The sequence below is a fragment of the Manis javanica genome, chromosome 10 (genome assembly GCF_040802235.1).
Source record: "Manis javanica isolate MJ-LG chromosome 10, MJ_LKY, whole genome shotgun sequence".
Taxonomy (NCBI): Eukaryota; Metazoa; Chordata; class Mammalia; order Pholidota; family Manidae; genus Manis; species Manis javanica.
In genome coordinates, this window is record NC_133165.1 from 776,837 (window position 1) to 801,373 (window position 24,537).

General features: G+C 62.8%; 1 protein-coding gene across 1 annotated transcript; it reads right to left on the reverse strand.

The window, feature by feature from the left end:
* Window positions 1–6,075: 6,075 nt before the first annotated feature.
* On the reverse strand, window positions 6,076–17,833 carry UBE2I (ubiquitin conjugating enzyme E2 I). Its single transcript, XM_037005648.2, has 7 exons — window positions 17,710–17,833; window positions 13,309–13,385; window positions 13,054–13,137; window positions 11,720–11,792; window positions 8,375–8,484; window positions 8,162–8,241; window positions 6,076–6,700 (listed from the first exon to the last, which is right to left on the reverse strand). The coding sequence occupies exons 2-7, from the start codon at window positions 13,372–13,374 to the stop codon at window positions 6,637–6,639; spliced, it is 477 nt and encodes a 158-aa protein (XP_036861543.1). The 5' UTR covers window positions 13,375–13,385; window positions 17,710–17,833; the 3' UTR covers window positions 6,076–6,636.
* Between the last annotated feature and the right edge of the window lie 6,704 nt (window positions 17,834–24,537).

Genomic DNA, 24,537 nt, shown 5'->3' on the forward strand with positions numbered 1-24,537 from the left:
TGTCCGTGTGCGACGCCCCACCCCACCCCCCGCGTCTCACCGCCGCCCCCTCCCCGGGCCCCTCCCACCTCAACCTTCTCGGTGCTTCCCGCGGGAGGCTTGGGCCCCCCAGTTCCGTCGGGGTCTTTCCCCCGTTGGTGGGCGGGGGATCTGGGGGCAGTTCAGAGGCCTGGGAAGTGTGTACCTTTTTATACCCCGCCAGACCTCTGGAGGGATTTCGGGGAGACAAGGGGCCCTCCGAGGACCAGCGCAGGTGGAAGGGACGGACACCGGGAGAGTCTTCCTTCCCGGTGGGGGGGCCGGGAGGCCCCGCGGAGCCTCTCTGGGGCCCTCGGCCCCATCCCACCCGCGGCACTAGCCAAGGAGGACGTGCGCGAGACCCGCCTCCCCAAGCGCGCGCCGGCCTCGGTTTCCCCGGGACCGAGGTTGCACCTGCGCGACCACCCGCCGCCTTCCGCCTCGGGGGCCTCCCCGCACCCAGCGGGAGTCGGCGGCCAGCGCAGGGGTCGGAGGGCGGGGACGGTGCTCACCGCGCGCGGGGTTGCAGGGGTGCGGGTCCAGCTCCGACGCGCTGCGCTCGCTGCCGGCTCCGGGGACGCCCGGCAAGAGCGCCCGTTCGCAGCCGCGCGCGCCGACTACTGAGCCCGGCGGGGGCGGGCCCGGGCCTCTCGCCCCGCCCCGCCGCGTGCCCGGCCCCGGCCAGGGAGCCTCCCCGCACCCCCGGGGTCGCGGGCCCTCAGGCAACTCACAGTGGGAGCCGAAGGGGCAGAGTAGGCCCGTTCTGCGCCAGGACCCCCTAACCCTAACCTGGGGCCCAGGGAAGCCAGAATCTGAAAACAAACGACACGCTCCGGCCGCAGCACAGACCATTCTGGAAGGACTGTGCAGCCATCTCCAGGGTCTGCAGTCCACGCTGTCCTCTGAAGCAGTCTGGAGCGGTCGGGACGTGGGGACTCTGCCACCGGCCGGCACCCAGGGCAAGGGGGTGCTGCAGGCCTCAACCCAGGACGCCCGATGACAAGCCTTATCACCTGTTGATGATCCTCCCCTCCACCCAGGTGAGGCCCACATGCCCAGGTTGGGCCACACGCAGCTGGAGCCTCAGGGCCCCCAGCCCACCTTCAGTCCCCTCCCTGAGCCGCTCCCCACCACCTCCACCGCAGTGTTCTGAAACCTGGGCGAACTGGTGCACGCACGTAGACACCTGGAGAGTCTGTTAAAACAGATGAAGGCCCCAGACCTGCTGATTCCGACCCTCTGTATTTCTAACAAGTTTTCGGGGGTGCTGGGAGTCTGGGGACCACTCTGGGAGAACCCTGGGGACTGCTTAGAAGTCCTGGACTTGTCTGAGGTGCACGGGGTCCCTGGACCCCCTGCCCTGGCTGATCCTGTGGGATCCTCAGAGCACCTCTTAACTTGGGGGTCAGACTGGGCCGTGGAGAACTTGTCAACCTGAAGGGCTTCATCTCTAATGGCCGGACCCAGTGGGGAACAGAGAGTCCGGCCTGGAACCGACTCCAGCTCAGGCCCCAGAGCCAAGGATGGTTAGCTCTGGGGAGGCCAGGGCTCAGCTGAGCTGAGGGGAGGCCAAAGGCTGGAGAAGCAAGGCTCGGGATCAGAGGTCCTCACAGGCAGACCGTCCATCTCTGAGCACCTCCGCCTTTCACCCACAGCCCCCAGCCCTGCCCCTGTAGGGCACCCAGGGGCTGTGAGGGGACCGCGGCAACTGTTCCCCAGCCAGGGGCACCAGATGCCCCCCTTGCCGCGATGGTGTGGACGCTGCTCTGATGGAGCTACTGCCTGTCTGTCTCTACACTTGGACACACTCGCATCCATGCTGTGCCTCGCTCGTCTTGCGACACAGAACTTCTGGGGGAGGGGCAGGAGCAGGGTGCTGGGACAGCACTGTGGGGGGCTCCCTGGAAGTGGGGGTGCTCAGGAGAGCATCGACTGTTTGGAACCCATGCTACTAGCTGCCCCTTGGCTTCCTTCTGCAGGGATGGGCAGCTAATGTCCTCTGGCAGGTCCTGAGCAAGGAACCTGCAGCTGGTGCTCCGACCCCTGCAGTCTTGCGTCAGGTTTTGCCAACCTGTTGGAACAAACACGGCCTGGTTGCCATGGTGATCATAATGGCTTTGGGGTGAAGAGAGGAGACTGCAGCAGCTGTAAACAGGAAGCGAGGAGGGGCAGCTCAGGAGGGGGACCCACCGGCACCCCACCCCTGAAACTGGCCCTTCTAGAGTCAAGGGGCTGGTGGCCGGTGGCAACGCTCTGGTGCACCAGCCGTAAGACCAGCCACACAGCCTACTGGGTCCTCCCCTGAGGATGGGGACGCTGAGGCCCAGAGGAGGGGAAAGCGCTGGCCCGGTGCCGTGCCTCGGACGGCTGGGTCCCAAGCCCTGTTACTGGGAACCGGTTTTCCGTTTCCCTAGGAGAGGATGATGCCGAGGGCCCTTCTCTTCACAAACACTTGTGCGGAGCAGTGAGGGTCCCTTCATCCTCAGGCCTGGCCGGGTCAGGCCCCTGCCCCTCCCACCCTCTGCAGCCCTGGGCCGCAGTTTCCCCCATGTGTGTAATGGGCGGACCCCTCAGCGGTGGGCCGCAGTCCGAGCAGGTGCTGGTCCGGGTCAGCTGCGCGCTCCTCCAACCCCGGGGGTCCCTCCCTCTGGGGACTCGGTTCTGCCTCACAGGAGGCGATCCGGAGCCCCAGACCCCGCAGCCACCCTGGGCGTGGAGGTGGCCGCAGTGCTGGGCACGCGTGGGTCCCAGCGGGCTGGCGGCGCGGGACACCTGTCCCCCGCGCAGGTTCGCCGCGGGGAGGAAGGGGCCCGGGACGGTGGGACGGTAGACGGTCCGGGCGGCCGCGGAGGGCCAGGAGGATGGCGCCGCCAGCGGCTTTCGGGCGCGTGCGCTCGCGCCCCCCGGTGGCAGCCCTCGGAATTGCAGACACATCAGCCCAGCACCTGTCCGGGAACGGAGGCAGGGACGGGGCGGACACGGAGGGCTGTGGCGCACAGCCCAGGGACTCGGGCGGGCGTCTCTGCCTGTCCTGGCAGGAGGGCCCTGAGAGCCACAGGGGTCTGTCCCCTTGCCTGTGCTCTCTGGGTGGTTCTGCCCGCGGAAGAGGTGGCTCCAGGTGGGAGGGGTCTGGCCGGTTCTGGCCCCTTGGCTGAGATGCTGGCTCCTGGGGCACAGTCACCAGGCATCTGGAGGTCCTGTCGTTAGCACCTGCACAGGTAGTGTGCCAGGCTGGGGTGCTCTGGACTTCAGGCCCGGGTGCCCCGTGGGCATGAGGCTTGGGACCAGGGGGTTGGGGAGAAGGAGCAGCAGCCCAGACCGGGCTTTGCACGTCTGTGAGGCCCAGGGTGACCGGCTGCAAGCGCCGCCCATTGTCTGACCACTAGGCCTTCCCACCAGCTTCTGGCCCAGGGGTGGGTGTGCTGGGGGCCACCTCCCAGCAGGGCTCCTCCTGAACCCACCCCTTTGTGAGGTCCTGGGGGCGGCGGCCGGAAGGGCACGGGCAGCATGAGGAGGCAGAGCTGGGAGGACCGAGAATGCGGGGGCTCCAGACCCCCCGGGGAAAGGCCCCTGGGAGGGCAGCATGAGCACCGAGTGGCCCCTCTCTTCAGGAGGGCATCCTGAAGGAGGGCGTGCGTCACCTGGAAGGACAGAGCCCCAGGGGGAGGCCAGGCCCACCCCCGGAGCCCTGCTTCTGCTGCTTCTTGACAGATGCTGGACTCCTTGGGGCTGGGGGCGGCAGGGTGCCTGGGGGTCAGCGCTCCGTCCCTGCTGCCCTGTGGTCCCCAGCCTGCACCTGCGCTGGGCATGGTCTTGGCAGATAAAGTCACAGGTCTGGGCCTCAACGTGAGCCTCCTGGGCCACTGTGGCAGGACACCCCCAGCCCCAAGGTCAGCAGGGGCCATCTGGGACCAGTGCTCCTAGGCCCCCTCCTTGCTGGAGCTGGCTCAGACTGGTTCGAGCCGGCCCAAGTCAGCGCTTGGCCCTCTAACCCAGCAACTGGTCGTCATAGCAACTTCAAAATGGAGGCCACCCATCCTCAGAGCCCGTGCAGAGGGCCCTGGGCAGGCGTCAGGGAGCAACGAGGCCTCGTGCAGGGGGACAGGCATGGGGATACGGTGCTGGTGCCAGTGGGGCAGCCCAGGGAGGTGGGGGCACCCACAGGGACCCACAGCTTGTCCCATCCAAGGCTTGGTCTTCCTGGCGGCCCTAAACCAGGCTCTGGACCATGCAAGGCCTGGCCCAAGCCGCAGCCAGTCCTGGGCACACTGTGCTCGGCGCCCAGTCGGTCTGAAACGTGCACGAGGCACAGGGAGGATGAAGCCCATTCCTGAGAGGCCCACCCAGGTGGCGAGAACAGCCCAGGGTCCCGGGTGGTGCAGGCGAGACAGGGGCCGGGGCTGCGCCAGTACAGGGGGGTACCCAGCCCGGCTCCAGGGGATGTGGCTCCTGGGGCGGCCAGGGTCTGACACTGGAAGCCCCGGGAGGAGGCGGCCTCCGCAGGCCTCCCAGGTGGGCAGGACTAGTCCGCGTGGGCTGCGCTGGGCAGGAGTGGCCTGTGTGGGACGAAGCAGGACAAGGACACACTGAGGCAGCACTTGTGGAAACACGCTTTAATCGGAGGTTTCGCAGATACAGTGGTTAATCTACTGCCCACGATTCCTTACTGATTTCTAGGCGCCCGGGCTGGGAGAACACTCCCCCCTCACATTAGAAACAGGATGACCACATTCACAGCTCTCGTGTTACAAGGTTCACATCTGTTAAGCCAAGGACTGTGGCACAAAAGGACATTTCATTAGCTGAGGTCACGACAATTTGCTAGAAACATTGATTACTTTAGAATGCTTTAACTAGAAAATATATTGAATTTCCATATATATTAACCATATACGTGTGTAACTATTACTAAGTGTAGTTCAGTTATTACAAAATAAGACATTCTGGGAGAGGCTGCAAGCACACCGACCCGCTGGCTCCCCGTCAGGCCCTCCGCACTGGACACTCGCCACCACCAGCCAAGAGCTCAGCTCAGTGTCCAGCCTGGTGAGCGAAGGCTCTGGGCCCCAGAGCCCTGGAGGTGGTCAGCCAGAGGGCCCTCGGGGGCTGTCTCCGCCTCCCACTGCCATCCTGCCACAGGCGGCACATTTTCCAGGTGAGCCATGGTGCCCCTTTCTGACCGAGGGCCCAGGTGACCAGCCCTCCCTGACTATTTGGGACCACTGAACCCCCTTGGTCCATCCGATGGAGTTGTAGGCAGCCGGTGGGAGGGCGAGGCTCACTGGTGCAGGTGGGCTCTGGGCCTCTGGTCTGGTCAGCACCATGCTCCTGGGGCCTGGAGGCCAGGTCCCCGGCCAGCACTGGGCTTTGGGACACCAGGCCTGTTCCCTCTGTTTCCTCTCTGCGGCCATTCCCTGCTGAGCTTCACAGCACAACCAGCAGCCAGCTCCGGGCAGCTCTGTAGTGGCTGGGGTTCCAGGGCACTTCCTGAGCAGCTTCTTTGGGAAGACCAGGCTTGGGGCTCTTCAGGAGGAAGTGAGCGCGTGGAACAGCAGTCCTCAGAGATGCTCTCAGGGCCCCCTGGTGCTGATGACCGCTGGGCATCACCTGTGCCCCGGGCTGGGGACTGATGCGGTGAGCACGGGCGGGCTGCCTGCAGGGGCCCAGGGCAACCACTGAGGCCTTGGCGTGCCGCACGCCTGCCCCAGACAGACCAGGCCCAGTCCTCCCCAGGGCTCTGCCCTGGCCTGGGCTTAGGCAGCTTGTCCTCCTGAAGGCCAGAGGGGCACAGGGGCACCGATTCCAGCCTGAGCACACGTACACCTCTCCAGCACGCTGAGGCTCAGGAGACCTGGGGTGGGGACAAGCCCCACGCACACACACGTCCTTGTGCGCTATTTACAAAGGACCAGGGTGAGCGCCACATGGTGCTGGCACTCCGAGCAGATAGCGAGTCATGTGGCCAAGGCTGGTGTGCTGTGCGGCCTGCCATCCTGGGGGAGGGCTGGGCACACGAGGCTGTTCCTCACCTTTTAATGACAATAATGCAACAAAAACCTTTATATAAACAGTTTATTTACTCTAAACAGCAACACAGACAAAACGCCATATAAACACAAAGGAAGTGATGCGGAAATGAGACGCTGGCTGACTCTGGATTCAAGGATCCTAAGCAACACAACCCAGGTTCTGCAGGGAGGGCAGATGCGGGAGGAGGGCCGGGCCGGCTCGGTTTGCACAGCCACGGGGTGGGGGGAGAGTGCTGAGCGGCTGGCGGCAAGCATGCCTGCACCCACGAGCAAGGGAACGTGCTCTGGGGGATGCGGCGAGTAAAAAAGTTTATAATTTTACAGCAGTTGAAATACTGACATCAATATTAAAATAAAAGCAAGTTTTACATAACAATCAAAAATACAAAAGACCGAAGGAAGAGACCCTGTAGGAAACACCGGGCGATCAGCAAGTCGAGAGCCGTGTGCCGGCGGCAGATGGAAATGGCACCGCCCTCCCTCCCCTAGCGACTAGCGTGGTACAGAGCAAAGTTAGATCTGCAGAAATGTGTAAACAAGTTCTTGCCAAACCAATCCCTTCCTTTTTATGATGCCACAAGGTTGCTGCTTATGAAGGCGCAAATTTCTTGGCTTGTGCTCGAACCCGCTTCTCGTACTCCACTCTGTTTTGGCTGAGGAGGTCAAGAGAGAGACACGTTAGAAGGTGCACCACCTGCTCTTGGGCTGAGGGCGCCGGGCACAGGCTGCAGAGCTGGAGGGCAGAGGGTGGCCCTCCGGGTGGCAGCCCAGTCTCACCACCGACCAGCAGTTTGCTTCTCTTAGGCTGCAACAGCCCCAACCATCCTGTGGGGAGAACACCAACCCCGGCGGGGTTTCTGCGGGGGTGCATGCCATGCCAAGGGCAGAGGTGCGGGGCAGCTCTCCAGTGGTCAGTGGAGAGCCCTGGCCCACAGGGGCTGGGCATGACAGCACCAAGTGTGCCATCAGAGGGGACAGACGGACCACTACGAGGGAGCCGTGTGACCTCCAGGCTGGTGGGGATGAGACGAGCTGGGGGAGGGCTTGCCGAGCGCCTTGGGGCTGGTCTGGGAGCAGCGTGCTCCCGAGTGAGCGGTGGGTCCTAGCCTCTGTGGGCTGCTCCCAGGCCCGGGGGTTTGCTGAAGCTCCCAGGGGACACAGACAAGGCTGAGGATTTCCCCTCCGCTCTGCCCCAGCACAGGTGACAGGCTCCAGCCCAGGGAAAGGAAGAACCTTTCTGCTGGCCCAGCAGCTGCCCACGGAGAGCTGTGGGTGAGGGCCCCAGGAGGCCTGAGGCGAAGGGAGGCTTCTGTAGGGGCTGTGGCCATGAGGCCCCAGGGTAGATGCAGCCACGTCTGGCTCTGCCACTGACTGAGGGGGGCCACAGGCAGCCTCTGGGGGCCATGGGCACCTGCCAAGAGCCACATGGCCTCACGTGCAAGGAAAAGACCTGAAAACTTTCAGTGAGTTTCACAAAAGGTGCTTTGAAAGTGGATGCATACAGGAGAGCACCATGTCTCAGTGTGGAGCACGTAGCCCAAGACGGCAGGTCAGGAGCCCCGTGTGATGGGGAGAGGCTACGGCACTCCAGGCACCACACCCACATGCCACACATGCCAGGAGCCGTGGGTGGTGGTTCTGGCTCCGTGGGCCGCACGGACTGTCACAGGGCTCGGCTCAGACGGTGATGACCTGAGTGGCCTTACCTATAGAGGTGCTGTGCAGCAGCAGCACCACACAGCAACCGGGGCTGCCGGCACACCGTGGCACCAGGTTCGAGCGACTGTCAGCCACAACCTACTAGAACCCTTGGACACTGCCGGTCGGGCCACCAGCACCACACAGAGAAGGGTGGAGACACCGCAGCAGCGCGTGACCAGGAGGAAGCCAGGAGCACGGTGGGAGCGGCCACCTGCCTGCTGTCCCACACAACCTCCCGCCGGGGCCAACCCTGGCTGCCACACACGTGCGCCTGCGTCTCATGCCCTGTGTCAGGGACCGTCCCACACCCCCAGAGTGCCGGCCACTCCTCTGCACAGGCAGCCCAGACTGGCTTCCTGGGAACGTGCGTGAGCCAGTGGGGCTGCAGCAGGGGGGACCGGGTCGCCACTAACCAGTAAATCGTGTAGGCCTCTGCTTGAGCTGGGTCTTGGATATTTGGTTCATTTAGAAGTTCCTGTATTCCTAATAAGATCTGTGTAACAGAGAAAAACAGACACGGAAGGGTAGGAGGTCAGTGGGCCAAAACCTCTGGAACACGGGCCTCGGCTACCGAGAACCACAGCCGGGTCCCCAGGGCAGCCCCGGCAAGGCCGCATGCACTGTACCTGCTTGATGGTGATGGCCGGCCTCCAGTCCTTGTCCTCCTCAAGGATGGACAGGCACACCGTGCCTGAGGGGTACACGTTCGGGTGAAACAACGGCGGCTCAAACTTGCCTGGACGCAGGGAGAAAGGACACGTGCTGTGGCGGCGGCTGCCCTGCAGAGCCTCATGGGCCCCCGGGCACATGGCCAAGGGCCATTCAGACAGACAAAACTGCAGCCCTGCGAGGTGGGAGGCGGAGGGGGGCGAGCATGCGCCCCCCTGCAGGCGCAGAGGAAGCCACGCCCCCCGCCCCTGCAGGCGCAGAGGAAGCCACGCCCCCCCGCGGGACCCAGCCCCAGGCTGGCAGGCAGAGCCCCGGGGGCCGTCCCCACGGCCGGTGTCTCAGCACATTCTCCCTCTCCTTCATCTGGGAGCTTCCCCTTCTCATTTTTAAATGCTATTTAATTTTACCCAGGAAAACGCAACAAGTTCAGGGCAGCTTAGTGAGTCACCAGAAAACAGACGCACCTGCTGACCCATCTCCCAGAACACCCCCAGCTGCACCTGCTTGTCCGCCCCAGGGCACCGGCCGCACCGTGGACTGGCCACCACACTGCAGGCACAAGCGAGCGGCCACAAAAAGCGGGGGCACAAGTCCTTGCATGAGAACTCTGCTGCCCGTGGGGGCACTATGTGAAAACGCTGCGTCAGGTGTGTCCCCACCACACCCGGACAACTGTGAGCTTCCGCAGGGCGGCGGCGGTCTGCAAGGCAGCGCTGCCAGGGCCTCAGTGGTGGAAAGGGACAGTGCTGCCTCTGTGGCTCTGATCTGCATTTCCCCGGTGTCAACCAAGGGTGCGCTCCTTGCGCTCAGCGCTGCGCACAGGGCCGCCTCTTGGGGGCGAGTCATGCTCGAGACCCTCGCACGCTCCTTCCTGGATTCAGGGTGTCAGTTGAATGTCCTGCAGGTGTCTTCTTGCACCGAGTTCACCCTTTCGCTCTTTTGATATTTTTGGTGAATACAAGTTCTTGATTTTAATTTAGTCTGATTCTCGACCTTATTTCTTACCTAGTAGCCAGGTGAACCAGTGGTGATTCCAGTGCCCCAAGCGTCTCATTCGCTCTTCTGGTCGCTGGCTGGCTTCCCTCCTGACCTCAGACACTGCAGCTCACGTGGCCTGTGGCGGGCCTCTCCCTCTCGAGGGGCTGCAGGAACTGCTCTGGGCCCTGCTCGGTCACCCTTCCCGGGCGGGAGAGCCGCTCGTGCTGTGAGCAGCGGCGGCTCCCGCAGTCCTGCCCAGTAGACTGGGCCATTCGCCCCTTCTGTGTGCGTGGACACGGGCTGTCTGCGTCTCCTGGCGGCTCCCGCTGGGTCTGTCACACTCACGCCTGTCCATGCCTTTTGGTGAGCACGTCGGCATTTCCACCGAATGTGTGGTTGAGTGAACGGATGGGTCCCAGGAAAGGCAACATTTCAGCTTCAGCAGATGCAGCAGACGGCTTTCCAAGGGAAATACTCAGAACCTGCCATCTCCCGCCGAGTGGCTGCAGGACCCTGCCGCTCTGCACCCTCTCCCGCCCTGACTACTCGCCCCGTGGATGGAATGCGCAGCTGTCTGGGGGGGATCAGCCGTCTTCCCCAAGCTGGCCAGCCAGGCGGAGCCTCTTCTGTGAAGGACCTGTTCTATGGCTGCGTTTTCCTGCTGATTTGAAGATGCTCTTGATATATTCAGGTCAAGCACCGATCTGCACATGTGGTCTTCTCCCCCGTCACTCTCACGTGCAGTCATTTTCCCCATGGGGGTTAAAGCACTATTTGTACTTCCTTGGTTAAGAAATCTTTGCCCACAGGGTGAAGTGACCCACCGTCGTCCTCTAGCAGCTGCACTGTTCTTCCTGCCCACTGGCCATCGAGACCTGCCTGGAAGGCTTCTGTCTGTGGCAAGGGGTGACTGAGTCCTTCTGAGGGGACACCCACTGGCCCAGTCCACACATCAGAGCTGCCTTTCCCCACCCTGCCCATCCTGCTAACGGTCCCCACCCGAGAGCCTCGAAGCACCCCCCCGCCCCTGGGACTCCAAGGGCCGCGGCTGCTCAGCACTGCCACACCCAGGTCCCCACAGGCTCTGCCCGGACACCGGCGGGATGGCATGCAGCCGCTTGGGGGCACCGACACCCTCACAGCGCCACGCCCTCCACCCGTGGACTCCGCCTGCCGGCCTCAGGCTCTCCTCCATTTTCCTCAGAACATTTTACGGTGTTCAGCATGGATGTTTTTGATGTCCTTTCATGGATTTATTCCAAGATATTTGACGCTACTATAAACAGGACAGTTAAAAACTTTCATTTGTTGCAATTATACAAAAACACATTTTTTGTGTATCGATCGTTTATTCAGTGACCTTAATGCACAGACTTAGAGAAAGACCATGGGCAGCCGTGGCCCACCCCCCGCGGGGGTCTCTTCTCCCGCCCTGCTGCAGTGCTCAGCACAAACGGCGAGAGCAGCTACAACTTGTCTCATTTCTTAATGAAACTACTTAAAGTAAGAACTGCACAGGACACAAACACTCAAACAGCAAAGAACTACCCCAAATAAACAAAGAGTCCACCCCACCGGCTACCCCGAATTGTTCATTTAGAAAGTCTTCTGTGAGAAGCTATTATAATGGGCACACACTTCCACCTGCTAGACTATTAGCCACAGGGGCACACGTTTATACACTGCCTCACCACGTACAGGGCACTTTCCACATGCCGGGCTACGCAGTGACTCAATCTGCCAGCCGCAGATGGTGTCTGCTCATCTCCAGCTACAAAAAGGGGGACGCGGCGCCGCCCCAGTCCTGTTTCCGTCACCCCGGTCCCGCTGCAGCCCTGCCTTGCCCTGCCGCCCCCCCCACAGCCCGCACCTCTCACAGCGCTTACGTGCGCTAGCTGTTCAGGCCACACATCCAGCCCCAAGGTGGGTGTGAAATTCTCAGATGCCAGGTGGGGTGATCAGATCGGGACGGACGGAGCCCTCTCAGGATGAGGCCGTGGCCTGTGTATTGTGCATGCCCATCCATACCCGGGGCTGGTACCCTGCGGCCCCTTATGCCTCCTGACAGGCACCGAGGGCCCAGGAGCCCCTAGCGGGTCAGAGCTGGAATCTGAGACTAGGTCTGTTACTGGGACCTCCTGACCCGGGGCTAGAAACAGACTCGAATCTTCAGCTAGCCCGCCACAGGGTCAAAGCCCCCCTCCCAGGAGCAGTGTGGACTCCCCCCACCCCCCGGAGAGGCAGCCAAGCTCCCTAAGGAGGACGGCAGGCCTCTGCTAGAACAGGGCCAGCGGCCTGCCTGCCAAGGGCTGTGTTCTACTCACATTTTGGTGGTGAGGATGGATAGTCGTCTTTGAAAAGCATCCGTAGTTTAAACAAACCTCCTTCCCACGGAGTCTGTTGGGACATAAAACCACTGTCAGGTGTGCAGGTGGCCTCTGCTGTGGGCAGGCCAGGCGAGGACTTGCTTCTGCTACCCGCCCCAGGCTCACAAGGCCCCCCGAGACCTGACAGAGGCAGGCCCCACACCGGCCCATGGAGGGCTGGCCCTGCCAGCAGGATGGCAGGGCCTCCACGAGCCCTAAGGAGCCCTCCCTGGGGAGGGGCGGGGCAGGAGCCGGGTTTGAGGAGGCAGGTGGGCCCTGCTGGCCGCCTCCCCCTGGCCCAGGGGGAGGTCAGGACACCTGAGCAGCTGCAGGGAGGCCTGCGTGAGCGCCGGTGTGCACCCGTCCCCTGGAGGGGCGTCTTGCCTCCTGTCCCCGGGCAGCCTCCCAGCTCCATAGCCCACACCTCCCCACCCCCTGGCAGGGAGATGACCAGGGCGCACGGTCAGCAGGCCTGGTAAGACAAGAGGCCAAGAATGGGCTCAGCAAAGGCTGGGCTGCTCACCAAGCCCTGGACAGAGGCTCGGACAAATGCAAACCAAACCACATCAGCTTGTGGACAAAGTCTGGTCTGCTCCTGCTGGCTCAGTGCGAGGAAGCGGACTCGGGGAGCAGCAGGGGCGGGCGTGTGCCTCTCACAGCAAACCACGAGGGCCGAGGGCAGGTGCTGAGGCCTGGCTCAGCCCAGATGCCCCAGGGGCCGCCTCCGTCCTCTGGAGTCACCCAGGAGGGGCTGCAGCTGTGCTCACTGGGCACCCCCCGACCAAACGCTTCGAGCGGGCCAGTTCTTGGGAGAGCCAAGCCTCAGCACCGAGGGGCGGCCTGTGGCCTCGTGGAGGACACGGGGGTCCCAAGCAGGAATCCCAGGCGGCGACACCTGGCTGCTGTACCCAAGGATCTGCGGCTGTCCCAGGCACAAAGCCCCACCCGGGGAAGCACTGCTGTGTCCAGGCCGCTTCAGCCTCGGCGCTTCCCGAAGGACCGACCCGAGGCCATCCGGCCTCTTCCGGCCCCTTCTTCACCTGCCTTGCGGCTCCTTCACCTGCAGGTGCAGCAGGGGTGCCACACCCCACCATCCCCACCACAGCCAGCCCCTTCTTTCCGAATTACAACGGCCTTGGGGAGCTGGTCCCCCTTGCCTTGTCCCTGTGGGCTGCAAGACTGTCACTTGGACCTCAGTCCCTCCGAAGGGCAGCAGCATATCCCAGCTGCTGGGCTCAGACCTGCTGCCAGGAGCCCACCAGCAGCCCGGGTGTCTGCCCTGCCCCTCTTACCCCTTTTTTTCCTGGAATGGCGCACTCCCAGTTCATAAGGTTCATCGTGCCGTCGGGATTTTTTGTTGGGACAGCCACAAAACCCTGAGAACCATAGGAACGTTATTAGCGCCAGGGCGTCCCACTCCAGCGCTCCCAGAACAGCCCTGCGACTCCCCCACATGCCAGCCCGGCCCCACGCAACCCTCTGGGCAGGACTCAAGGTCTGGCCAAGGGGACACCGGTCACTGCAAGCAGAGACGACGCTCTCCTTACAAAAGGGTGGTCTTTTCTCCACGCTTTCCTCTCCTGGGCGAGTCTGCTGAGAGCAATCCCCGACATAGTCAAAGTCCCTGGAAAAGAGGGGCGGGCATGCCATCAGAGGCAAGGCTGGGGCACCTCCGCCCACACCTGGCCCAACGAGATCATGCTCTTAGCACACAGGCCCCTCCCCAGCCCCACGGCTGCATGGGCATCACGCCCCCACAGTGACCCCAGCCACCTCTCACAGGCAGTTCGCTGGGCCACGCCGGCACAGCTGTGCCTCCCGGAAGGCACCTTCCCCATGAACCTGCCCTCCCAGGGCCCCACATCACAGGCTGTAGCCTCCATTCCATGGTGACACAGGTTCACAGAGGTGAAGCCACAGGCCCAGGGTCACACAGCTGCCAGTGCAGTGAGGGTGGGGTGCCGCGCACTCGCAGGGGACCCCTGTGTGCCACTGCCAGACATGGTAGGAAAGGGAGGACGGCTCTGCCCTGTGTGGGGAGGTGGGAGTTGTGTCAGGCCCCCCAGTTTACGATCAAAGGCTCAAAATTTAGATACAGGCCTGGCTAAGAGGGTAACCCTATTCTGGAAGGCCACTTTGTGGAAAGTGCCAGAGGGCAGAGAGAAGCTTGGACGCACCTGGGACAAGTCCAAAAACAGCACCCGACAGATGCATCCCCAGGGCCCCTACATCTGCCCCCTCCACAGGCCCACCTGCCCTTGGGCGCGCCTCGACAGAGCGCTGCTCACTCCCGGACGTCAGGCTCCCCTGCCTCACACCCCCAGACAGAAGAGCCTCAGCCTGTCCGCCCGAGCGCCCCAGGGGATGAAGCAGCAGCTCCAGGGCGCTGCGCAGCCAGCACGCACCCCAGGCCACGGCCGCCGCACTCCTCTGTGACCCCAGCCCCGGTGGCTCCCACGCCCTTCGCCATGGGAAGGTGGCCTTGCTGGAGGACTTGATCCTACGCGTGCCTGGTGGCCTCCAGCACCCACAGGAACACTGAAGACACTCCCAGGTCAAGACTCGCCACAGTCGAGGCTTCGCTAGGACCAGGGGTGGGTGTCTCCAGAAGCAGATGCCCAGCAGCTGGCCCGGCCACCCAGGCTAACACGGAGGGTCCTGGAGCACAGGACGCCTTCCACAACCACAAGAGGCCCTCAGCCGGGTCTGGAAGAACAAACTTCCGTGATGACAACACCTGAGACCCGCAGTGTGGCCCGGCTTTGCCATGTGTGCAACCACAGCCTTGCATGGGCCTGAGGATGCCACCAAGCCAGTTTGAGGGACAAGAGGGGAGACCAAGGTGGTGCCTGGCCTGCTAGGGGGCGGAGCCTCCACTCCAACCCACTGGTGGGAGGGGCTACCTCCCTGCCCTCCTGCAGCGGTTCCTGCAGCCTCCCCACAGTAGCTCAGCAGGCCAAACCCCACTGCCACCCTGGCTTCCCCCTGGCCCGGCCACCACCAGGACCCTAAAGACATAAACACGGCCCACACTGCCACACAGCGTCTGTGCGGGAGTCAGGTCAGCAGTTCAGCAGCAGGGCCGTGAGGCCACAGGCTCCCCCCACCCCTTCACCACAGCCACATCACCTGGCACCTGGACGCAGGTACGAAATGCACATCCCCAGGCCCCGGTGGCCCCACAGAGTCAGGAACTCTGAGTGGGGCCTTGGGTGGATCTTATCCCTAGAAGTAAGCAAAGCGGAAGGAGGCTTCGAGGTCACCAAGGCAGAAAGCCACTGTGGCCACCCAGGGGCCCAGGTCTTGGGAAGCTGGCTGAGTTACTGCCTACCGGTTGGTGCATTTTCAGGAAACGCGTGTACTTGTGCCACCACAAGGGTAAGTGAGGGTCGGAAGCCAAAGCCCCCCGGTGAGGAGGCATGGCCTCCAGCCCCAGCACTCTGACCTCCAAATGCGCCATTTAAAAGGCTCTAACCCTACTGACCTCAAGATTAGTCCAAAACAGATGATTCCACGCTTGGGTCCCAGACTGAGTTTCTCTTCCCCGCCGCACCACCCCAGAGCTCTGGCTGGGTGCCCAGCCCCACCCACGGACCCGGCACCAGCACCCTGCTGCGAGGGGCTTGGGTGGGGCTGCTGAGGCTCACGCCCCCGGGCATCTCCTCCACACTGGATCACTCACTTGTGCAGGCGACAGCGGGGACTGACACAGCGACACTGCCCTGGCGGCTCACAGGAGGGAGCCCTGTGCCGGGAAGACGAGGTGCCAGGAGATATGGGGCAGGGCCACTGGGACTGGCCTGGAGCACAGTCAGCAGCGACCTGGCCGGAGACGGATCAAGCAGGGCTTGGTGGGCCAGAGGTGAGGGCCATGGCAGGCAGGAGGGGTAGGCACTGGCCAGGAGGGCCAGCGGGTCACTGTGGGGGCTTGGGCACAGAGGGCAGGGTTAGAGAGCACCAGCGGGCTTCTGTCTTTGACTCTGTGGTGAGAATCAGGCAGTGACTCCAATATCTGAAAATGTCTTCACTCCCACAAGATTCTCAAAACCTTCACTTCAACTGGTTCTTCTTCTAAATGGAACTCGACCCAACTCCAGGCCAGTGGAAATGCCCTTCTGCACAAGGCCCTGGGCCGCAGCACCTGGGACACACTGGCTTTCAAAGCAACCCGCCCCGCCTGAGCCTGCCAGCGTCCCTCCCTATGGAGCACACACAGGACGTCTCTGCAGCAGGCCCCTCGCCTCGACCAAGGCAGAGCGGACAGCGCGGGCTAGAAGAACACGGCTGCTGACCAACGAACACGGAAACTGTGATCGAAGCCAAGCAGCCCCGTAGAGGGCTGCTGAGTCCCCACTGAGTCTGAGCTCGGCCAGGCCAGCACCCTGGGCACCGAGGAGCCACGAATGCCCTAGTGGGCAAAAACCACCCTCAAGAGTGCTCTGGACACGGTGCAAGCCTACAGGGCCAGGCTGAGGGCCGCCCGCCTGCTGACTGCGCGCCAGGACCCTGGCGGGCTGCCTCTTCTGCTCTGATGGACAAGGTCGCTTGTGGAGGCCTTTCCCTAGTGCTTAGCTGTGGTTGTCCCAGGTGAGAGCGATCATGCGGGTGGTACTGCAGGAGCTCCTGCGGCCCCCCCCAGGGGGTGCTGGTGCAACAGCCCGGGTCCGCATCAGGGCACACCCGCTGTCCCGGGCAGAGGCTGGGGTCTCCTCCCCCTTGGCCTCATGCCCTCCAGGAGAAAGCAGCCAGTTCGTTACATTTTAATCGCAACACGGAACCACGAGTCATTCAGAATCGCACTTGAAATCACTCTACCTTCGGCGGCACTAGAGCACCTGTTACCAGACCCTTGAGGGCCAGCAAGTCGGGATACCTCCCCTGCTAGGCACTGGGGACAGCCTGCAGGACAGGGGCCAGTTCTCTGCGCGGAGCCGGGGGTCAGCCCGCCAGTCACAGAGCGCCCCGTGTGCTGGCTGCCAGCCCAGCTTCAGAGCTCCTCGCTGCCCGCATGAGTGGGCAAGGTGCTCATCTCCCCCACCCCAACTTTCTCATCGGTAAAGCGCGTGACGGCACCACCTGGATGCAATGGTGGTGAAAGAGGAGCCGCGGACGGGCCCTTCCCACCCAAACGCCGACTCCCCGGTGGTGGTGGCCTGGGGGTGGGCGGCATGTGCTTGGCCTGGGCCTAGCTCCCTGCGCTCGAAGACCCTCCCGCCCTGTCTGCACCCTCCTGTCACTATCTGACACAGCTCCCAGGACCCTGGGCTGCTTCTGAAGCGACGTCTCAAACCCCGAGACTCACCAAAGGCACACAGCATGCTGAGTGCACCCCTGAACCCCCAAAAGGCCTTAAGCGGATCGGGACGAACTCAGGGCGCACCTCCCTTTTCTGTCGTGTAGGTCCTCTCTACTCAACGGCAGCGTTTCCTTAACAACAAGAAGCGACTGGGGCTGCAGTCTTCAAAGGTTAACAACCAAAAATCCAACCTTGCACACGGAGGAACTAAGCCTATTTTCGGGCTACACAAACCAAACGGCTAACACAGTGGTTCGGAGCGCCTGCAGGCCGTGCTCGCGAGCCTGGACCATCACTCCCTTCCCCTCCTCCCGCAGCGACCGGCTCCGGCCTCCGTCCAACTGCAGCGGGGCGATCCAGAAAGAAACTCCGCGCGGGCCGCCGGCACCCGGTCCCGCAACAGCGCGGAATACCGGACGCAACCAACAGCGGCTCGCGGTGTGCAGACGCTGCCCCGCCACCAGCCCGCGCCACAGGTCCGCGCGCCGCGCTCGGAGACGCGCACCGGCCGGACTCCCGCCCCGCGCGGAGCCCGGGCCGCCCCGCCGCCTCCCCCGAACCCAGGCCAGGCGAGGCCAGGCCGAGCCCCGCGGCGCGGGCCGCGGGCAGGGCGGGCGTCGGCGCGGCCCTGTCCGCCCGCCCACCCGCTCACCTCGGCGGCCAGGCCGGCGAGCGAGGAAGCGAGGCGGCGGCGGCAGCGGCGCTCCTTTGTTCGGGACTTCCCTCCCGAGCCCGCTCCGCGCGCAGCCCGAGCGCTCCGAGGACCCCGCGCGGGCGGGGCGGGGCGGGGCCTGCGGGGGCTGCCCGCCGCGCGCCTGCCCCGGGAGCCGCCGCACCCGTCCCGCACTGCCCACCGCCCGCGCCGCACCGCGCCCCGAGCCGCCCGCGCCCCGCCACGGTCCGCCCGCGGCCCACGTCCTGCCCGGGAGCCCGGCCCGGGGGCGGCTTTCCAGTCAGGCGGCTCCCTGGACACTTGCACCCTTAAAGGAGCCGCGTCCCCGAGGTGAGGGACCGTCTGCAAACTCCGCCCCGCGGTGCGCGCGTGCACTCGAGGACACGCCGGCGAGCCGTGGACGAAGGAGGCGGCCGAGATCTCCAAGGGCCCCCCGGATGCCGTGCGGGCAGCTCTCCGGGCGCCGGTCCCAGAAGTCTCCTTGCGGTTGGGGACCGGGACGAGGGGGCAAAGGGTACTGAGGCCTAAGGCTCCCTGAAGCGTCGCAGCACGGTGACGATCCCCCGAGCGCGGCGCCCTGTGAAAACCCTCGCAATTGGCCAGATCGGGGCCCTGGGCGGAGTGTCCGTCGAATCCGCCCAATAAGCTGACCCAATACAAGAGGCTGCGTGTGCGTTCGACCGACGGGAGGAGAAGTGCGGACGCTCCCTAAAGTGGGGGCAGCCCGGGGACGGGGCGGTGGGACCCACGCACGGACTCTGGCCCTGCCTGGCCTCCCGGGTTACCTCGCCGTCGGGCGGCCCCTCGCCCCGCGCCCCTGACTTCGCGGCGGGGAGGGGGCGCTCCAAGGTCAGCCCCCTCCTCCTGTGGGGGGTCCCCCAGCGAGGGTGTCCCGGCCCCTTGCGGGCAGCGCAGGCGTTGCGGGGCGTTCTCGTGGGCCGGGCCGCACGCGCGGGACGCTGGACAGCGGAGCCCTCCCCGGAGCTCCTCCAGTGGGCACCTTGTTGGCGGTTTCCCCAGGGGCAGGGACCGTATGGCTAGTGTCCCCTTGCCCACTGCTGGCCCAGTGCGCTCAGCGGATGCCCAGTGAATGAAGTCCACGTGCTCCCAGCCATCCTGTTGCTCCAGAGTAAAATGAGGGCATCTCACAGCTCTGACATGGGGGACTCATAGTGGGCTGGGGAGGGGTGTGCAACAGTGGCCGGGAGAGGGGGCTTGGCTGTCATGACGGGGATTCCAGGTAACAAAGGTCAGAGGTCTTGGCCCCCCTGAGCAGAATGTGAACGTTTCAGGTCTCTCCCAGACTGAACTCCAAAGTGGCCTCCCATTCCTGGGTCCCTGTAGTGACCCAGCGTGGGCTGGCCTGGGGACACCGCCTCCCGCAGCCCCTCCACCCAAGGCAGCCGCAGTTGCGTGCAATGATCCTCGGGCTTGTCTGAGACGCTGATTTTCTGAGCCCCCAGCCCTGGTTTGCCAGTTCTGTGTGGTCCGGAGAGGTGGGTGTGCCGTGCAGCCAGCCCATGGCTGTGCTTTAAGGAACCAGGCTCCTACTGAGAGCATCAGGCTCCGTCTTGTTGGTGGGGTGCCAGGAGGTTTGCACAGAAGTGCATGGGGAAGGCACTCAGCAATAGCAGCGGCCAGTAAAGGGCTGGCCAATGCTGAAGGCAAGAGGATCAGGGGCCTGTGGGCTCCCAGAGCCAGGGGGACAGAACAGGCAGGGACGGCTAGTGTGGTGTGGCCTGGAGGGATAACGAAGGGTGTGGTTTGGGGAGGCAGACGGACAAGGCATGTGGGCCGGGCTTGGTCCCGTGGGCCGTGGGCAGCCATCGAGGTCGTGGAGCAGGAGACTCGAGGTTTTGGTTTTGTTTGCGTGGTGAAAGGATATTTGGAGATGGAGGCAGTGTGGCCCCTCAGCCTTAGGGGTTACTGAGTTTTAACCAGCAGAGAATTCCCATCCTGGTGGGAAGTGGTGTGAGGCCTAAGGCCCTCATTTTGGGAGAAGGGCTGGCATCGGGGGAGGGAAGATGGATTGGAGGAGGGTGGGGTGGGCAGAAGGCTCCCTCAGGGCTCGCCTCAGCCCAGATGCCTTCCTGAGCTCATGCCCTGGCACACCATGACCACGTACTCAGTATCAGCCTCCCATTCATCAGTCAGCTCACGAACATTTATCCAGCACTGACTGGCCTTGAAGAAGCACATTGCCATTGTGTACATGGGGCCACGTGACAGGAAACAGCTGGTGGCCCCTGAGAGCTGAGAATGGCCCCCTGCTGACAGCCAGTAAGAAAGTGGGACCTTGGCCTTCAATAGCAAGGAGCTGAATGCTGCCAACAGCTAGTGAGTTTGCAGGAAGTCCCTGAGCCTCAGATGAGGGCTGGAGAATGCAACCCGAGCCTTGTGAGACCCTAAGCAGAGGACCCTGCCAAGCCCGGGCTCCTGATGCACAAAAGCTGAGATAATAAACTTGCCTTGCTGAAAGCTAAGTATGTAGTGACTTGTTACACAGCAACAGCTAACTAATTCACCTGGTTTAGACAGGGTGGTCAGGGAGGGCTCTGAGGAGGTGGTCTCCACTCCAAGGCCTGAAGGAGGAGCAGGATCCGGCTGTGTGTGTATAAGGGTGGGGAGGGGGCAGCGGGTGGTTGGAGGAAGAGCCTTCCAGGGAGAAGGAACCGGAGGTGGGTGAGCAGACGTAGGCCCCTGTGGCTGGAGCAGAGGGAGCGGGGGCAGGGTGGTATGGGGTGGGTTGGGACAAGCGGTTGGGGCCAGACTTCACATGACATTTCCAGTATATGGGGCTGCAGCAGGGGGTGGGGGCTTGCTGTGTGTCCAAAGTGCAGCAGTTCCAGTGGGAGGGGGCACTTGAGAGCTCACTGGGTATGAAGGAGAACGGCTTGGGGAAGGTGAGGGCTTGATAAAACCCCGTGGAGGGATTCTGGCGGGCTGTGCCAGGCCTTGTGCCCACCCTATGGGGAGGGGGTGGTAAGTGTGACTGGGGCAGGGCCCCAGGGACGCCAGCTCCCCTGGGGACCAAGCTGTGGGTACGGAGGAGGCTGCATGCAGAGGCCACTTCTCCAGGGGCTGGGTTTTGAAGGAAGGGGACCCATGTGCAAAGGAATGAAGTTGAACCCCTGCCTCAACCACATACAACTCTAACTCATACACCTAAGCACAGGAGCTAAAGCTTTTTAACTCTTGGAAGAAAACATGGGGGGAGCGTCTTCACAGCTCTGGACCTGGCGATGGCTTCTGGGATATGGAATCAAAAGCACAGGCAAGGAAAGAAAAAGATAAATTAAGCTTTAACGAAGTTAAAAACTTTGACACATTAAAGGACGCTGTTAACAGAGTGTCAAGGCCGCCCACAGGGTGGGAGAAAGTATTTGCAAATCATGTCTGATAAGAGGTTAATATCTAGGATATAAAACAACAACTCCTGCAGTCCAACAACAAAGAGCCCAGCTCACAACGGGCCAAGAGTGTGAACAGGTGTTTCTCGTAAGATACACCAGTGGCGAATAAGAACATGAGAAACGCTCACCATTCTTAGCCAAATCAAAACCGTCATGAGAGACCACCTCACGCATTAGATGGTTCTTATAAAAAAAGAAAACTGAAAATAATGGATGTTGGTGAGGATGTGGGGATGTGGAGGGATTGGAAGCCTTGCGCTTTGCTGGGTTTTATGTAAAATGGTGCAGCTGCTGTGGAAAAGTCTGGAAGGAGGGAAGGCCCATGCCTGGGAGGGGCTGGACCCGTCCCCCTGAGCTTGAGGGCTGTCTTAGTAGGCCAAAGAGCCCCATCTTCCAACTCGAGGGTGGGAGTGTATGTGCAGATTGCAAGGGGCACTGGGCAGGCACTGGGTTGGTTTCCACTGTTCTCTCCCTGCAGCCCCCCATGCTCCCCCAATCCCTGGCACTCCAGGTGCATTGAGGATCTATCCTGAGCGTTTGGGGGTCTCCCTGCCCTGCAGCCCAGCCTTTCTAGGCTGAGCCTTTTGCAAGACGCCCCTAAGTAGCCATGGCCCTATTGTGACCCTGGTCCGACTGCCCCTCTTCCAAGAGGCTCCCCCTGTGGGCTCCCTGGAGCATCCCTCAGGTCCCCGCCCAGCTCCTCCCGCCAGGCCCCACAGGCACAGAGGGCATCTGCCAGTCCCAACCCGAGCTGCTGTGGTGGCTTGATGGCGTAATCCCTCCCCCCACACCTGGGCACGTGTGAATGTGATCGGCAGCCCCCATCACTGGGTGGTTTCCAGGAAACCAGAGGAAAGAGCAGTCTAGCACTGGCCCTGTTTGCCTGTGGGTTTGATTGGTTCTCTGGGTCCAAATGAGAAAGGAAGACGGTCATGGATGCACATTACTACCAACTGCCAACTTGACACGGTCAGGGAGGCCATGACCAGGCTGGGCACTCAGAACCTGGCTGTGGGCAGGCCTGCTGTGGAGTGAACGGAGAGAGGGCCGGCCTCTGTTCCTGCAACTCCCGAGCTGGACGTGCCCTTGTCCCGCGTTCAGGAACCTGCACCTAGCAGAGTCGGGCCCCCAACCCCCAGAAGCACATGGAAGGGCCCGAGGAGCAGGGGTGGGTGGCTGCCAGCTCACTCCGGGCTCCCACTGGCCGCGCTCTCATTCCTTCCTTCCCTGTTTATTGAGGGTCGCGCCTAGGGTCTTGTTTTTGTTTTTGATCCCAAGATGGGATAACAAGGTTCCTACCGCAAGACAGTGAGAGAGAACTCGGCGCGCCGTGGAGATACCTGGCACCGCCCGCCCCGCGGGTGCATGCGGCCCCCGTGGCATTTCCGGAGCCCACCCCTCCGTGTGAGCTCGCCGCGGCTAAAGGGGACGTTCTGAGGACCCCAGAGCCCCCGCTAGCACCCCATGTCGCCCGGGCGCGCCAGGTCCTTCCTCTCTTTCCCCACGTGCGCCAGCTCTGCCTCAAACGAGGAGACTGAGACCCACGCCTGCGGACACTGCTGTTTCGAAAGTCCTGGGCGCCGAGGCCGCCGCCGCCGCACCCCTGCGCCGTTCCCCGCCTCCAGGCAAGCGCTCCTCCGGGCACGGCAGCGGGTGGCGCCCTCCCACCCCTCCTACGGGCCCAAATTCCAACCCCCTCGCCTGCCCCCCCACCTCTGCAAGCCGCACCCCCCCCCCCCCGCTTTGTGCTGTGACCACCTGCTCGGGGCTCTGCCTCCTAACCTGCCCCCGAGCGCGGAAGGAGCTGGGAAAGGGCGCCTACCTGGCTCAGGTGACTCCGCCGCGGCGTCGGCTCTCCCGGCCGTGGCCGCCAGGTGGCAGCAAAGCTCCCGCCCGCAGCGGCGTCTCTGACCCGGACCTTTGTGGTCCCCTCGTGGGGTCAATGCGCGTGTGTCACAAGGAGACTTTCAATACAACGGGTAGGGACAGCCCCTTGCCCCTTGCCCTGTGAACACCGTTCAAGCCTGACCATGCGCCTGTTTGTCGCCCATGGTGTTACCTGCCGAGACTCTGTGCCCCACAGGTTCTAGTAAAGGTGAGGGGGGGAGAGGATACCAAGTCTTGGAAAGGGGTGAAGTGACCACAGTGGTCCACGGGGGACCCTTTCTCTTTGTTTTAATTGGGAGGATTTTACAAGGAACCGGAATGCCTCCTTCACTCTGTAACTCAGTGTTATTTATGCTAGCTCCTTGAACATCCAAGAACTGTCTGCACACATGTTCTCCCTGTCCCCTCTCTGAGACGTGCTCAGAATGCCACGTGCTCCAAGGCCTTCGTGCCACATCCCCTCCCGGTTTCCTGGTGCTCTGTCTCCATGTCCCAGGCTCCAGGGCCGGGTGGCCCTCACCCCAGGTGTGCTTTCTCTAGGTAATGAGCTCAAAGCCCTGAGGGGCCTCCAACTTGATGTTTGTTCTCCTGTGCCTTTGAGATTACAGATGCTCACCAAAGGTATGCTCACGCTGGGTGTACAGCTCAGACCTGGGGCACAGGGGTCAGGAGTGACAGCCTATCCCTGCTGTCTCCAGAGCTCAGTCCAGCGGGGAGATGGCTTAGCAAAGGGGGGGCTTGGCTCAAAGTGAGATTCTCACCAGCAGGGAGGTGGGGCAAAGGCGCAGATGCTCTGTTACAGGTTAGGGCAGACTTCCCAGAGGAGGTGGCGTTGGGGTGGGTGCTGGTAGGGTAGGGAAGAGTTTTCCGGAGGGCAGTGGGAAGGGATGCAGTCAGGGAGGGTGGGGCCAGAGAGTGGTTCAGAATGGCTGGGGCGGGCAGACAGGGATGCGGGTCCAGCAAGGAATTCAGACTTTATCCTGTGATAAAGGAAAGGGGAGATGGGAAGGGCTTGGTAACACGTGACACCTGGGTGGGAGTAGTGTTCCCCAGCGCAGCACGTGCTGCCTCCAGACCCCAAAGGTCCCACCGAGCCCTGGGACTCTTTCTGGGGGGTGGGAGTGGCAATATGTATTTTGCCCTTTATCTTGGACGGGACGCCTCATCATGCCATCAACACTGTAGCCTAAAAACTTCACCAAGGAGCCCATTTCTGGTTTAGTCCAGGTTCCATTGATCTTGGAGCAAATTTAGAGAAAACACGGGGCATGGGTAGCTGGGAAGGGTGAGGGTGGCGGGCTGGGGACCCCCAGGGGCTGCTATCCCTGCTCATTGTTGCCCCTGCTGGGTGCCCCGAGGGCCGGGAGCCCTCATGGGGGGTGCTTTTCTGTTTATGTTTGGGGGTGCACCCTGCCCCCCAGGGCCCCAGAGGTGTCATCAGTTTTGGCCCTGCTCTCAGATGGCTCCAGAGGAGGCTGGTGCTCTGGGAGAGATGGCTGGGGATGAG

Coding starts and splice junctions, on each gene's coding strand:
- UBE2I (XM_037005648.2), bottom strand. CDS start 13,374: ATGTCGGGGATTGCTCTCAGCAGACTCGCCCAGGAGAGGAAAGCGTGG. Junction 13,138..13,308: donor GGAGAAAAGACCACCCTTTT/GTAAGGAGAGCG, acceptor TATGGTTCTCAG/GGTTTTGTGGCTGTCCCAAC. Junction 8,485..11,719: donor TCCATCCTCACCACCAAAAT/GTGAGTAGAACA, acceptor CCCTGCGTCCAG/GCAAGTTTGAGCCGCCGTTG.